Raw genomic sequence first — 15,758 nt, 5'->3', positions numbered from 1 at the left:
ACAAGGTAATTATTGCTCTAGCTACTGACATGGAGGCATATTTCCATTACTCCGCCAGTCACAGGTGCTCAACAATGGCAAATTATTTCCAGTAAATAAATCGGGTTTTTTTGGGACCAATTCATTGGTAAATGGATCATTTCCCACGGCACACCTGACATTCTCTCATAGTGGTTGAAAAATCACTGCATTATTAGAAGCAAAATACATAAAAATAATGGCTTTAAAGAGATATTTTTGCTCTTAATATTTTTTTTAACCTGATGTAGCATTAACTATTTCCCTTCTTTTAGATACCAAGGTCTGCTTAAAGCTGTCTAAAGCTTGCTAGCTGCGTGGAATTTTCTCATATGGTGAATCTCACACTTTGATCAAGTTGCTGACAAACAGGCAAAAAGTCTAATCATCTCAGTTGTTAATAGGATACTGGCTGTCAAAATGTCAGAGCTAGTCCTGTTCTAGACTAAAACCTTTACATTTAAAATTCCATTTAAAGTCAACATGCAATAGAGAAACATATTTCTGTTCGGGGAAAACCTGAAGTTTTCAAAACTAATCACGGAGGTTTTCACAAATCCACCACTGACGGTAGTTGGTAGTAAGACTAACTGCATAGAATATATTTCTACTTCTCCACTTTTTGAGGCATAAATGCTGACTATTCAGGCAACTGCAGCCTCTCCTCATGCTACCTTACATCCAGCATGACTGATGAAAATGGGTCAGGAATTCAGAGTGAGAATCCTCCAGAAACCAACACTGTGGTCAGTGACACAGGCGTGAAGGTCACTGTGATCATCTTGTTGGCGCCAGGAACTGGTTGCTGTGGGAAATGTTACCTCCTGCATTAAATCTGTAAGAGCTACAGAACCAAGCACCAGCACTGCACCCCCTGTATCAGAAACCACCAACACAAATACAGCCATCACAATACTGTTTCAAAAGATCACAGAATCGGCCGAATTTACAAAACCAAAAGGAATTTATTTGACAGACTTGTTCCAAAGGATGTTCCAGGGTAGATATGCATGTATACAATACTGATGACTCTTATTTAAAAAAAAGAAGTATTCTGACAAGCAAATGGAATGTAGTATGTAACCAAACATAAATACATTTAATTTTTTAATAGCTCACAAATTACAGATACAAAAGAGATTAAAAAAAGAAAAGAAAAGAAAGAAAAAACAGCATGGCCATAGTTTATTACGTAACTAAAAGATAGATCTATTTTACAACACTACGCCTTTTTAAAAAGGAGGAGCTACTGTGAGGCAAGACGATACAGTACGTAAGTGGGACCCGTAACACAAATGCTGTACTAAAGCGCCTCATCCGTCAGTGGGGGTTCAAGTGTGGTTTACAACTTCAGCTTCTTCTTACGACCGCGACCGTCTGGAGTCCCGTCCTGCTTACGTTTCTGTGCCTGAAAACACACGTTGGTAGGGTTTTAGTCTCCTGTATAAGATATAAACAATCCATTAAGTACAGTGTAGATCAAAAACTCACCGAAGAATTACGAGGTCCCCGTTTCTTCTTCTCCGCCTTCTCCCTCTCTTCCAGCTCCATGTTCTCACGCTCGATTAGAGTGATCAGTGTATTACATCTCCTCTGTAACTCCTGAAAAGACACACAAGCAGCTCGATTTAAAAAGACCTAAGACTTATATAGCAATATAGCATTTCTTTTAGTTTTGGCGGCACTGTTTATCATCGTTGAGACTCACCATAGCTGTGCGAGACTTGAGGAACCAGTCGAAGCGGAACTGAGGCGAGTTGCGAATACACTGGCGTAGCTCGTCGTAAACGCTCTCCTTGTCGAAGCCCAGCTTGTGCAGCATGCAGATGAGGAATCGGTCCTCCTCTTCTGTGTAGTTCTTTCCCTTGTTGGTCCCGTAAGAAATCCTCAGCTGGTGGAATGGTGCCTTGTAACGGCCAATCTAACAAGCAAACAAAACATTAACTCATTAATGAACAGAACTTTTCATTAAAGGCATTATGGACACAACACATTCACAGAAATAATAGATTCCATATTCAAATATAAAGACAGAACGACTATATGGGAACTGTGGTGGTTGATTAAATAAAATTACACTTTAGTGTTTTGTTTATTGTAAAATATCCCCTATTATTCAATGTGTAAGTTACTGTTTAGACCAAATATAAACAATGCTGCCTCAGAGAGTGGGTATGTATACGGATCCCATTTAATCTCAGTTCTTGCTTAATTTTTTTTTGTTTATATGTACAGGTTTTCTGAAACCGATAAGAGTAAAACTACATAAACTGATCAGGCATAACATTATGACCACCTGCCTTCGCGTCACCTGTCAGCGGTCATAATGTTATGTATGATCAGTGCATTTTGTCTTTATGATCTACAGTGTCACCCTTAGGGCCTACGCATTTTCTCAGTTTGATGTTTTTGTGGATTTTGGTCAACATATTCCTGACTTTTCAGACACCATAAAGAATTACACTATAAATGTGTGTGTTGTGTTTAGTATCGTGTCATAATTCTACCTTCGAGTCCAGTGCTTTCTTGATGCTGATCCTCCTCTGAATCCTGGCTTCACCTCTCTCAATCTGAGCCATGATCTTCTCAATATCCTGCAGCTCATTGCAACGCTCCCAAAACACCGCTACCAACACACACAAAAACACGCCCTTCGATCAATCTCATCTAAGCAACGACGTAAATAACGTGTGCTGTTTGAACACGTGGAAGACGTGGGTTACTCTACCGGAATATTCCATGACTTCTTCAGGTGTTTTGCCTTCCACTTCACGGGCGATGTTCTCGATATCGTCTCTTCCCCATTTCTCGTTAGCCTTTATGAACTGATTGAAATCTCGTTTGTTCCAAATGGTGAAGCCCTATTGAATTAGAAGAGGTGTTATAACTTGACCAAAGGAAATAAATACATTCAGAGGATTAGGCAAAACATGTAGCGATCCTTTATAGCAGGCTGCAAAAATTTCTACACCAATTACTCAAGGAGACTATATATATATTTATTTATTTTACTGATTTTTATATATAGTCATGAGATAGAAATTATACATAAATTATATTTAACACAGTGGTGTAGCCATTTCCCTCCCAAAAGTAACCCAATATTCAGAAACCAGGTTGGGGAATATTTATACCAGAATTACTTACATACATATATATTTATTTATATAAAAATTTACACAGTAGCTTGAAGTAATCATTTTCTGTTGGAGTTTTTTTTTTTTTTTTTTTTTTAAACATTGCTTCATATTATTGAAATCAGGAAGCATTTGTTTATACACAGATCCCCTCATGGCAGAATTGAAGGAGGGTGTACTTTCTTTTGCCCCCGAGACTGTAGTTGTGTTAAATTTGTTTAATCAAAGAAAGCTTCATCTAAACAGTCTATTAATCAGACTGACATTACAAGTGTAACAGATAATAGTTCTAATCACTGGATGTGAGGCTGCAGCCTGAAAAAGCAGTCATGAAACCTCACTTCTAGTATAAAACTGGTTTATCTGCAAACACAGACACTTTCTTTTTCCATCATTTAGATAACCATTTAGATAAACTCGCCAAACCGCCAGTGAACACGTCAACCACCACATCCGTTTCTGCCAACATCTTTTGTTTACCTATAGATAACACTGAACGTTACACTGATCTTCTTTAGAAATACTCCCCGTTTATCTCAGTTTAAAAAAATAGTTTTGCTATTCACACTGCCTCTGCTTGATTCTTAAACAACATCTTCCCTGATAGCAGCAGCAACATGGTTCAGTCTTTACCAAGCGAACCTGAAAAACTCTAACTGTACCTGATGTGAGTCTTGTGTAGTTCTAATGTAGCTGTTCTGAACAGTTTGAGTTCTGTGTTTCCAATAAGCTACATACACTATAGTGCCAAAAGTTTTGGGACGTCTGCTGTTACATTCACATGAACTTTAATGACATCTGTAGGGTTTAATACGGAGTTGTCCCGCCCTTTCCAGCTAACTCTTCTGGGAAGGCTTTCCACAAGGTTCAGGAGTGTGTTTATGTGAATTTTTGACCATTCCTCTAGAAGCACATTTGTGAGGTCAGGCACTGATGTTGGACGAGAAGGCCTGGCTCACAGTCCCCGCTCTAATTCATCCCAAAGGTGTTCTATCAGGTTGAGGTCAGGACTCCAGTCAAGTTCCTCAACACCAAACTCACTTATCCATGTCTTTATGGATCTTGCTTTGTGCACTGGTGTACAGTCATGTTGGAACAGGAAGGGGTCATCCCCAAACTGTTCCCACAATATTGGAAGCATGAAATTGTCCAAAATGTCTTGGTATGCTGAAGCATTAAGATTTCATTTCACTGGAACTAAGGGGCCAAGCCCAACCCCACACTACCAAACTTTACACAATGCAGTCAGACAAGTGCCATTCTCCTGGCAACCCTAAATTCAATGACTTGCAGGGATGTCCCAAAACTTTTGACAATATAGTGTAACTTGAATTTTTCAAAATAAAACTGTATGAAACTAAGAAATCTTAGTTATACGTCTTGGAAAAAAATGTATTAAACACCAAGCAGGTGCACGTGGTTACCTGTGACAGAAGGTTCTCCTTCTCCTCCAGCTCTTCTTCATTTAGAGGTTCTGCTTCATCGATCTTCGCCTGTTCTTCCTTCTGCATCTGAGCAGCATTGGGGAGGTCAGGATTCCTCGGCACCTGGAGGTGAGAGTTAAAAAGCACAGGCTTCTTAAACCATGGCTGGTTTGTTTCTAAACTTACTATAGGGCAATTAGGGAATCGCAGCAATTAGGGCAATTAGGGAATCACAAATAGTTAAAGGAGATAAACACACACCTTGTAGCCAATAGTTTTCCTGTAGTACAAGATCTCCTTCTCGAGCAGCTCAAAAAGCCGAGGTGGGAAGAACTGGAAGTCTTGAACGTTGGGCTGTTTGGGAGGCCGAGGAGCCTGAAAGAGTCCGTAGAGACATTTCAGACTTGTTCACCAGGAACAGGCTTTCATTATTTTTTAATGCATTATTGAGGTTGATCAAGGAACGCTGGAAAGGATTACCTTTGGTGCTTTAGGCTCACTAACACGCAAGGCCTCTCTGAAGTAGGCATCAACAGCGTAGTTTGCTTTGCGTTCTCTTTTCGGTGGTTCAATCCAGTTGGTGATGACCTGCAAAACAAAATACAGTAACTCTTATTATAAGAAACCTAAAAATGTATATCAAATACATTAGGTTAAGATTTAATCTTTATAAAAACAAGAAAAATCTTAATTATTATAAATATTATTATTATATTTACTGTTCTACTGTTACCTTTTTCTTCTCTCTGTAATCTTCGCCTTCGAAGTTGTACACGCTGTTTTCTGTGTCCATGGTGAAATTCCTCAGATTGCCTTCACCAAGTGTGGACATCTTCTCCTTCATCTCCATGGTCTTAAAGGTTAAAGAAAACAAAACTCGATCCCATATATACCTTTTTATATATTTCATGCCACAACACACACTTACAACCAAACATTAGATGCAATAGATTCAGATTGTGTGTGTGTGTGTGTGTGTGTGTGTGTGTGTGAGAGAGAGAGAGAGAGTTTGTGTTTTGTACCTTCTTTTCTCCTCTCTCAAGTATGACATCAATGTCTTCGTCGGTAATCTCACTCTCCTTAGAAGCAAAGACGTGAGTGGCGCCGTGACGAATGATGGACAACATCTCGTCTTTGCCCAGCTTGTTCATGCTAGGATCAACTAATCTACCTGGAAGTCAAAGAACAGGGTATAAAGAAAGCTCTCATTTTTGATTACGCATGACCTGAAAAGCTCAGCTTGTCCTCGAGGTTCTCACCTTGTTGGATGACGATGGAGTCTAGACGTAGTTTCATTTCGGCACGTTCTACGATCCTCTCCTCGACGGTGTTCTCTGTAATGAAGCGGAAAACGCGTACTTGCTTCTTCTGACCAATTCTGTGAGCACGGTCCTGTATGACCAAGGGGGGAAAAAACAGCTCAATGAGTCTTCAAAACATCCAGACATTACACACTTTTGATCTGTTTAAATGAACTTAAAGTTGCTCCTTCATTAGCAGTAAGGAGCCATTATTAATGATGTACACTGACCATGGCCTGCAGGTCCACTTGAGGATTCCAGTCTGAGTCATAAATAATGACCACATCAGCTGTAGCCAGGTTAATCCCCAGCCCACCAGCCCTAGTGCTCAGCATAAAGAGAAACTTGGGGCTGTTGGGCTCATTAAAGACATTGATGGAGATCTGAGGAGATTAAGGGAAAACAACAGGACACAAAATCATTCATTAGAAAGTTAACACTACATTGTTACCTCGGTAATTTAATTTTCAGAAGAACCTGATTTAAAATGTCCAAGTAGCCAGGTGTTAATTGAAATGAACTGTTTCGATTTCCTGCAGCAGCATTAACATCGCCGGCGTGTCTATAGGCTAATGAAATAGTCGAAGAAAAACAAAGTTTCCAAAAGCTGACGTTAAAGTTGGGTGTACCTGTCTCTCTTCATGAGGTGTTTGCCCATCTAGGCGGCAGTAACCGTAGTTACGCCACATACAGTAGTCTTCCAGAATGTCCAGCATCCTGGTCATCTGGCTGAAGATCAGCACACGAGAACCTTAAATCAGGGAGAGATTAGATTAGACTAAGAGTTTAGACCAAGTGGGCTAGACTAATATAATCTGTATCTGACAAACAACTATTTATTTTCCTCCATTTATCAGAAAGGTTGTACTCTATATTTTAATATACACTATATTGCCAAATGTTTTTGGGGCATGCCTCCAAATCATTGTATTCGGGTGTTGTTTTTCAGGGGTTGGGCTCGGCCCCTTAGTTCCAGTGAAAGGAACTCTTAATGCTTCAGCTTCATACCAAGACATTTTGGACAATTCCATGCTCCCAACTTTTTGGGAACAGTTTGGGGATGACCCCTTCCTGTTCCAACATGACTGCACACCAGTGACCAAAGCAAGGTCCATAAAGTGCAAATGTGGTGTGGAGGAACTTGACTGGCCTGCACAGTCCTGACCTCAACCCGATAGAACACCTTTGGGAGAAATCGGAGTGGAGACTGATGTTGCATTAAGAGTTCCTTTCACTGGCCAAACCCAACCTCTTAAAAACAACACCTGAATTCAATCATTTGGAGGTGTCCCAAAACTTTTGGCAATATAGTGTACAAGAGAGATTCTGAATTGATTTGGTAGGTCAGATGAAAATTTTTTAAAACTATGGCTTCCAAGCAAACCGGTTATTATATTTCATAGCCTGCAAGATAGAGCCGATCACGGCCACTTTACCACATGTATTCCAGCTTACCTTGCTCCTTCAGCTTGGGCAACAGTTTATCAAGGACGGCCATCTTGCCGCTGTTGACTACAAGATGAAGGTCGGTGGTGTACGGTGGGCCGGGCTCAGCACCATCAAACAAATACGGGTGATTACAGCACTTTCTGAGCTGCATCAGCACGTTTAGCAGACGCATCTTATCCATCTTCCCTGCCGAGTTCAGGATATCAATGTCCTTCATCAGGATTTTAGTATACCTGTCAGGAAAGATAACGTGCCCCATGTAAGCAATTTTGGCTTCCGAACGTCTGGAGGTTTTGAGATCTTGTCATTTCTGTAAATGATGTTTCCATACCATTCTCTCTGCATCTTGCTGAGCCCAACATACATCTTAACTTCTTTTTTAGGAAGCAGAGATTTCTCCACGTCGGCTTTGATACGTCTCAGCAGAAAAGGACGCAATACCTAAAAAGTTAGGTTTCTATTAAAAACATGCATTTGTTTTTGCTCAACTCACAAATCTGGGGGAGAAAATAAAAATACTCACAGTGTGTAAACGTTCAACTAGTTCCTGGTCTCCAAGACAGTTATTTGTGTCAAACCAGGCATCAAAGTCCTACAGAATGGAAAAAAGACGCAAAACTTAAATAGCAATCTCAAAAGCTTGGTTTATTTCCTATAGTGCATTTGCTTAAAAAGATAATGTGTCATGTGTTTACATGCACATGAGCTAGTCACTCTTCATCCCAACCAGAAGTGCAGCTTTGTTAACTTCATTAACACTTATGTACTTAAGGAAACAATGTTTATGGAAGGAGTATCCAATGGCAGTGGTGCCACTCCAGTGGTACCTTAAATGGTTAATGGTTGATCATCAGGTTCAAACCCCAGCACCAACAAGCTGACGTTGCTGAGCCCTTGATCAAGTCCCTTAACCCTCTTTGCTCCGATTACCATGGCTGACGCTATGCTCTGACCCAAACTGTCTATGCGAGGAAAATCATTTCACTTTATGACTGGGGAATTTTACACTTTGGCAGTTCCTGGCTATTTGGCAAGCTGTATTTTGTCTTGTTACCTTCAGGAGTGAGAATAAAAAGAGAGGCTGGCAAGGAAAAGACTGCTCCATAAGCAATAAACGGGAACTAACTTTGATGTGTCATTGATTAAAAAGTTATAAAATGCAATAAATCTATAAACGGCTGTGGAATAAATCCCAGTTCATGGTGGTAAAGGAATGCCAGTTTGAGTCGGGCCACACTACACCGTCCTGTCATGAATCATTTTCACATAATATTTGGAAATATAAAAAACATGTTGAATAAATTACCCTGAGGCAAAAGAAATTAAAAGAAAGATTTGGGCAATGCTGACTCCAAAAGTAAAGCCAGGGTTCAAGCCTCAGCACCTCTACGCTGCCACTGTTGAACCATTGACCCCCTCTGCTCCAGGGTAAAGCAAAGAATGACAAATACCAGCTTCTTCTTCTTGTATGATTGAGTGAACATGTACATTTTTCTCACTTTGTAACATCTGAATATATAAATGCTTTCCACTGCCAGTGCTTCATAAGAATTACAAAAGGACAAAGTGCTTCCTGGTAAATACTTTGCTTGAGCAATTTTCTCATTCTGCAAAAACTCGACATGTTGCAGCTGGTAAGGAAACTACCTCAGAGGAGTTGAAGACATCAGGAAGGAGGAAGTTAAGCAGGGCCCACAGCTCGTGCAGGTTGTTCTGAAGCGGGGTTCCTGTGAGCAGCAACCGGTTGGTGGTCTTGAACTCTCGCACAATTTCTGACAACTGATAGATAGATAGATAGATAGATAGATAGATAGATAGATAGATAGATAGATAGATAGATAGATAGATAGATAGATAGATAGGACTATTCAGCATATTGTGAAAGTTAATCTTACAACAGACTTATATATTTTCTAACAAATAATGCAGACCTTTGATTTTTCGTTCTTGATACGATGAGCCTCATCAATCACCAGGTACCTCCAGTTAAACTTCTTAAACACAGCCCTCTCAATGATGAGCATTTCATAGGAAGTGACGCACACGTCCCATTCTCCCGGCAACAGTGTGTCACGGATGAAAGCCGTCTACAAGCAGAAAGGCGTGATTAAAACAAACAAATGCACAGCAGTCAGTGTTGTGTATAAACATATTGCATGTTTCGTTGCTCACCCTCTCGTCCCTGTCTCCTATGAGGCAGACAGCTCGGAGTGAGGGAACCCAGCGCTTAAACTCGTTCATCCAGTTATACAGCGTGGACTTGGGCACCAGAACCATGTGAGGCCCGGGGATGTTCCTGTAGTGTTTCATGTAGCCCAAGAGAGAAATGGTCTGTAGAGTCTTTCCGAGACCCTGAGGAAAACACGAGAGATGAAAGATTTTACTTTTCGTGCTCGCTTATTGAACTTTTAGCTCAAAGGAAAGACTGATGCGGCGCACAGAGAGTTTTAAAGTACGGTGAAGGGCAGTCGTACCATTTCATCAGCCAGGATGCCGTTGATTCCGTTCTCGTACAGCGAAATCAGCCAGTTCAGTCCACGGATCTGGTAATCTCTGAGTTTGCCCGTTTTCACATCTGCATAAAAAACAAACACATTAGAGATCAGAAAGTTCTCAACTTGCCATAATGGAACCCAAAGAACCTTCACTCTGTGTATAACATGTCATATTAAGTTAGGAGTAATGAACAACAGATAAGTAATTAAGAAATAAAATGCTTGGTGGCCTATGATTATGCAATAAAACAATTAATAGTGGAAAAGAATTACTGCTTCAGCACTGGATGTGATTATTTTCTGACATCCTAACACCCCAAAATGTTTTAGTCCTCTTATACCAGAGTGATTACATTTTTAAACATGTATTAAAGAATGTCATCATTTCTATCCATTTAATGTTGTGAAAGGTCTTCTATACAAGTTATCACTTGCGTTATAGCAGCTATAAACCTCATTCCCAGTGTTCTCCCAGTGTGAATGTGGTTTTACATAAGACAACTATTTTTCCCTCATGCAGCACATACTGGACGCATTATTCACTATTCCTCCTGCAACTAATGTAATTAAGTTGTACCGGCAACATCTCAGACGTATGAGTGCGTGAAGGTTTTAACTTACAGGATGGAGACTCATCGAAGCGTGTGCACACATTGGCAGCTTTATTGCTCTCACTGAGCAGCTCCTCGTCCTCCTCCTGCTCGGTACGGCGGTGGCGGTTACTGCGAAAACCAAAGCGTGAGCGAACCGAGATGCGGCACATGACAAACATTATGGCTTACAATTGCTAATTCAGATGACAGAAGCAGGCAGATAGACACCTGCCCTACTTCTATACCTCAGGGTTAAGTCATCAAACCAGACCAAAAGGGAAATTCCCCCTTTAATGAGACATTATCAGTGGGATTTCCACTGAAGTTGTTTATTCTCTAGACCTATTTCTCATTTACAATCTGGTTACAGAATAATAACAGTGAGGAATATCAGAAGGAAGCAGGCAAAGTACTTACTCCCCGGCAGACAGGAGGTTCTGTTTCTCGTCCTTTTTGATGCGAGGGCGGCCGGGCTTCATCTTCAGTGGAGAGGTAGGGGTCTTCTGAGCGGCAGGCTGAATAAAGTGAGCAAACACCTCCGTCTGCTTCAGAAGGTACTCGAATCTGTTGGTTCGGTCTGTTTTCTAGTGTGAAAAACATCGAGAGGGTTAAGCGCATGAATATGTCTGAATTACCAGCTGTAATGTAAAACCCAAAGCAAACCATTACCACTTTCTCTTCATAACCCGCTGACTGCTCCACTTTGACCTTTTCAGCCGGAGGAGAGGACGACTGCTCACCTCCGTCCTGCGCTGCTTCTTCAGCCCCTGACGCACCATCCTTTAAAACAGGTACAGGGCGGTTATTCAAAGTGTACTACAGAAATAACAACCAGCAAACATCATGACAGTGCTGCCTCTTCCTTCTGTCTGTACATGACAAGCTACACTGCACATGTGATTCAATGAACAATGCTGTGCAAATAATATAAAGCTAATTTGTAATTAAAAAAATCTTTATTTCCTTAGCTGGACATGTAAATAAAACTGTTCAGAAAGCTGTTAACGTAACAGACACCCGAGCTATTTACTTCACGTTATTAACTTTTCGAAAGAACATTTTCCTTCATTTCTTATGTTTGTTAAAACATGCTCTAGTCATATATTTATCTTGTGGTGCTACTAACACACACCAAGGACATCGCCCGGCTGATAGCAGGATATTTTCCAGTGTGTTAATCATGATGGACAAAGAAAACAGTCTCAAAACTGAGCTATGGTGTGAGCTGTGCATGTGTGGTGGATTTTTTTTTGTTTGTTTGTTTCTAACAGGTTAGCCAGTTTACATAAGCAATCATGAACTTATGATGTATTTACTTTCTATAGATAGATAGATAGATAGATAGATAGATAGATAGATAGATAGATAGATCAGTATTTGTTGTTATAATAACCTCCACTGCTCTTGGTAGGCTTTCCCCTAGATTTTGGAGTGTGGAAAATTGTATTTTACAGCATACAAAGAAATCCAGTACAACTGTGCGCTTCTAACTTTGTGGAAACAGTTTGGGAAAGAAACACATAGGTGATGGTCAGGGATCCACATACATTTGTCCATATTGTGTACCTGTGCGCTGTGCAACGACAAGATGAATTAATTAGACCTGTTAATATTGCACCTAGGATGATTACCTGAGAGTTGCCCTTTTTCCAAAATACTGATAAAAACACATATCAGTCTATTATGGTCTACATCCCGGCTCCTTCTTACTCCTCATAGTAAAGTTCGCATAACCCTTTGTTTCTATTCGCCCACAAAACAAGACAAAACAATGAACTCACCATACTTTTATTTCTTTAAGAAAAACAACAAAACCGTTTCACTGATGAACTGTATGAGGATTTACTTTTAAAAGATGAGACTAAATATGATTGGTTCATTCTGAAAATAGCCACGCCCCCAATTATGAAAGCATGTGCACCCTCAATCAAGCAGGTTATTGTAAGTCACCTCATTTCCCCCTTTTTCGATCTGATTTATTTATTTATTTGAATTTCATCATTGAGGGCGGGCTTCGCTCTTACCCCTGGAGTTCTCATAAGCATTTGTTTCAATTTTTCCCAAAACAAGAAAAGAAAACTACGGAACAGTTTCATTGATGAATTTTATGCTAATTACTATAAAACATAGGACCGAATATGATTGGTTCATACCGAACATAGCCACGCCCCCAATTATAACCAGGTCATTAAAAGTCATTTCACTTTCTCTTTATTTATATTTATTTATTTTGAGGATGGGAAAAGTTCTGACAGGGATTTATCTTTATTTATATTATTTTTACATCACCAAAAAAAAAAACCTTGACGGTTTAGCGGGCGTTTAAATGTGCATCATTAGATGATTGAGTATTTATTATTTATTTATTTATCAACACACACAAGGGCTTTTACATAGTCAGTTAATGACTGTACGGTTTTTCCTCAGTCGGTGATGTGTTTATTTGTCTTATCAAAAATAGTGAATATTTAAATCCGCAGCTTTTTCCTCAACACAAAGTTGGAGCTCCATTGATTCTTCTTTGCTAGCCTCCTAGCATTAGCATCAACGTCACTGCTCCTATCAACAGCTGATCATCACGGTTTCATTTCTCTTTCGAGGTCGTAATTAAATAAATAAATAAAAACAGCCATTACTGATGGAGGACACAAATGACCGAATTTACATGACTACATGTACCGGAAATAATATTATTTATTTCCTGTTTTTTTATCATTAATAACACACACTTGAACGAAAAATGTTAGACTAGGAAACTTAAACTGTGGATATATAACCTGAGGAATAGAATTAAACAAATGAAATAGGTTTGAAAGGGGAAAAAAAACAGTGCGCCATTACAGTGTGTCGTTAAGCGAAAGTCATCGCACAGCTAAAGCTAAGGAACAATACACGGCAGATGTAGCGAGCTAACATGCTAACGCGCTAGCTGATTCATTTCGCTAAAAAAGTTCGTACACACGATCGGGCTCACGGAAGTATATGTGATGTTACACGGAGTTATTTCTCAGTTATAGGTGAATTAGATCAGGAATAAAATCCCAGTTTGTCGGCATGTTTGTTTATTTCACCTGTGTTGTCCCGGGCTGCTCAACTTCAGCCTCTTCTTCCCGCTGTTTGTCCACGCTTCCCTCCGTCTCGGACATCCTTTCTTATTATATTTCCTTGATTGTACCCAAAACAAATTAATACACGGGTTTATATCCCCCGATAGTTGATTCAACTATTCTACCCAAAGCCGAATTGATTAAAATATACCACGATGAGAACAACAAAGCCACGCGCTTCGTCGGTCACTTCCCACCGGCTTTTTTGTTGCCTCCGTTTCCCGCAAAAGTGGGGCCCGCTGCAAAATATCGCGAGACTTGTGTGCGTAAACCATACGGCCACCTTGCAAATATCGCGAGATGACTGTTCACTCGTTTCATTGAGTCAAATTATGAATCATGTGGACCACTGAACTGAGTCAGAGTCGAATCTCACCGGATATCGAAGAGCTCCTCGCTTTAGTTTTTTTCCCCAGCGTTATCAAATAAACGAGCTTTACATGCTTTACTTTCATTTTTATTATTGACGTGTGTGTGTGTGTGTGTGTGTGTGTGTGTGTGTGAGTGAGTGAGTATGTGGTGCTCTTCTGTGTATACTGTTTAATGTTCTACGTTATTCCTATATGTCTGACCCTTGTACCAAGACAATGTTTTTAATTAATTGATTGATTGATTGATTAATTAATAATTAATTATTTAATTAATGTGCTTGGTGTAATTTAGCTCTGAATCTAATGTGTAGTAGTTTAAATATATATTCAATGTACACCAATCAGGCATAACATTATGACCACCTGCCTGATATTGTGTTGGTCCCCCCTTTTGCTGCCAAAACAGCCCTGACCCGTCCTGCACTGTGTATTCTGACACCTTTCTATCAGAACCAGCATTAACTTCTTCAGCAATTTAAGCAACAGTAGCTCATCTGTTGGATCGGATCACACGGGCCAGCCTTCACTGCCCATGTGCATCAATGAGTCTTGGCCACCCATGACCCTGTCACCGGTTCACCACTGTTCCTTCCTTGGACCACTTTTGATAGATACTGACCACTGCAGACCGGGAACACCCCACAAGAGATGCAGTTTTGGAGATGCTCTGATCCAGTGGTCTAGCCATCACAATCTGGTCCTTCGTCAAACTCGCTCAAATCCTTACGCTTGTCCATTTTTCCTGCTTCTAACACATCAACTTTGAGGACAAAATGTTTACTTGCTGCCTAATATATCCCACCCACTAACAGGTGCCATGATGAGGAGATCATCAGTGTTATTCACGTCACATGTCAATGCTCATAATGTTATGCTTCATTGGTGTATGTATGTGTATGTACACAATATAGGTACACACTGTGCATATTTCCAATATTTTCTAAAGCAATGATAAAGACATTTGAGTTACAAATGATTGTTTATCTCAAGTCATCTTAAGTCATTTTAAGTCATCATCTTAAGTCATTTTAAGTCATCATCTTAAGTCATTTTATTTTAATATAGATTACATTTAAATAGTTTAAAAAGTCAATGTACAAGGCAAAACAAGTGTTAATGAATAAGTAGTATGAATTATGAATGAATTAAATATTATTTTTTATAATATTATTGCTCCTGCTGTGTCTGTGCTTTATTAAGAGGAGCCATTTCAATTCGCACTAATAAATAATACATTCTAAGTCAGCATTGACAGCACAAGCGAGTCGACTCTCAGAGTTCATCTAAAAGAGCCGACTCATAGAGTCGACCCCTTCGCTTGCGTAATGAATCACCCGTAATGGAGATTATATATAATGATGTGATGTAATGATGCATTTGTTGTGCAAGAAAACTGAGCTAATTATGAAACTCGTGGTTTTCAAATATGCACAGAATATATGTAAATGATTTATTAAGGTGGTGTGTATATGTAAAATGAACTGAAAATGAATGAATGAAGAATGAATGAACTTCTTTATTGTCACTGTGTGTACACAGTGGTACAAAACAACGAAATGGGGTTAGCAGCTCTTAAGACACATAATATTAAAAACAATGAGTAATTAAATAGTGAGTAATAGATAGGAGCCAAAATAACAGTAAAGACAAAAGTATAAACAATATAAATAGTAGTGCAGTGACAGCATAGTGTTATAAGTGATATAGTGAAGGTTGTACATGTGACAATACCATGGAATTTACACTATATTGCCAAAAGTTTTGGGACACCCCTCCAAATCATTGAATTCAAGTGTTGTTTGTCAGGGGTTGGACTCGGTCCCTTAGTTCCAGTGAAAGGAACTCTTAATGCTTCAGCTTCAT

General features: G+C 39.7%; 1 protein-coding gene across 1 annotated transcript; it reads right to left on the bottom strand.

Annotated features, from left to right (window-relative positions):
* Positions 1 to 963: 963 nt before the first annotated feature.
* On the bottom strand, positions 964 to 13,769 carry smarca5 (SWI/SNF related, matrix associated, actin dependent regulator of chromatin, subfamily a, member 5). The gene is made up of 24 exons (XM_058386560.1): positions 13,489 to 13,769; positions 11,087 to 11,197; positions 10,835 to 11,001; positions 10,446 to 10,546; positions 9,804 to 9,904; positions 9,502 to 9,681; positions 9,261 to 9,416; positions 8,977 to 9,108; positions 7,853 to 7,921; positions 7,661 to 7,770; positions 7,336 to 7,562; positions 6,510 to 6,631; positions 6,111 to 6,263; positions 5,839 to 5,971; positions 5,602 to 5,750; positions 5,313 to 5,432; positions 5,060 to 5,167; positions 4,841 to 4,954; positions 4,580 to 4,702; positions 2,747 to 2,879; positions 2,526 to 2,644; positions 1,727 to 1,939; positions 1,510 to 1,620; positions 964 to 1,426 (listed from the first exon to the last, which is right to left on the bottom strand). The coding sequence occupies exons 1-24, from the start codon at positions 13,561 to 13,563 to the stop codon at positions 1,361 to 1,363; spliced, it is 3,093 nt and encodes a 1,030-aa protein (XP_058242543.1). The 5' UTR covers positions 13,564 to 13,769; the 3' UTR covers positions 964 to 1,360.
* Between the last annotated feature and the right edge of the window lie 1,989 nt (positions 13,770 to 15,758).

The sequence above is a fragment of the Hemibagrus wyckioides genome, linkage group LG03 (assembly GCF_019097595.1).
Source record: "Hemibagrus wyckioides isolate EC202008001 linkage group LG03, SWU_Hwy_1.0, whole genome shotgun sequence".
Taxonomy (NCBI): Eukaryota; Metazoa; Chordata; class Actinopteri; order Siluriformes; family Bagridae; genus Hemibagrus; species Hemibagrus wyckioides.
This window is presented reverse-complemented; position numbering and strand designations above follow the sequence as displayed.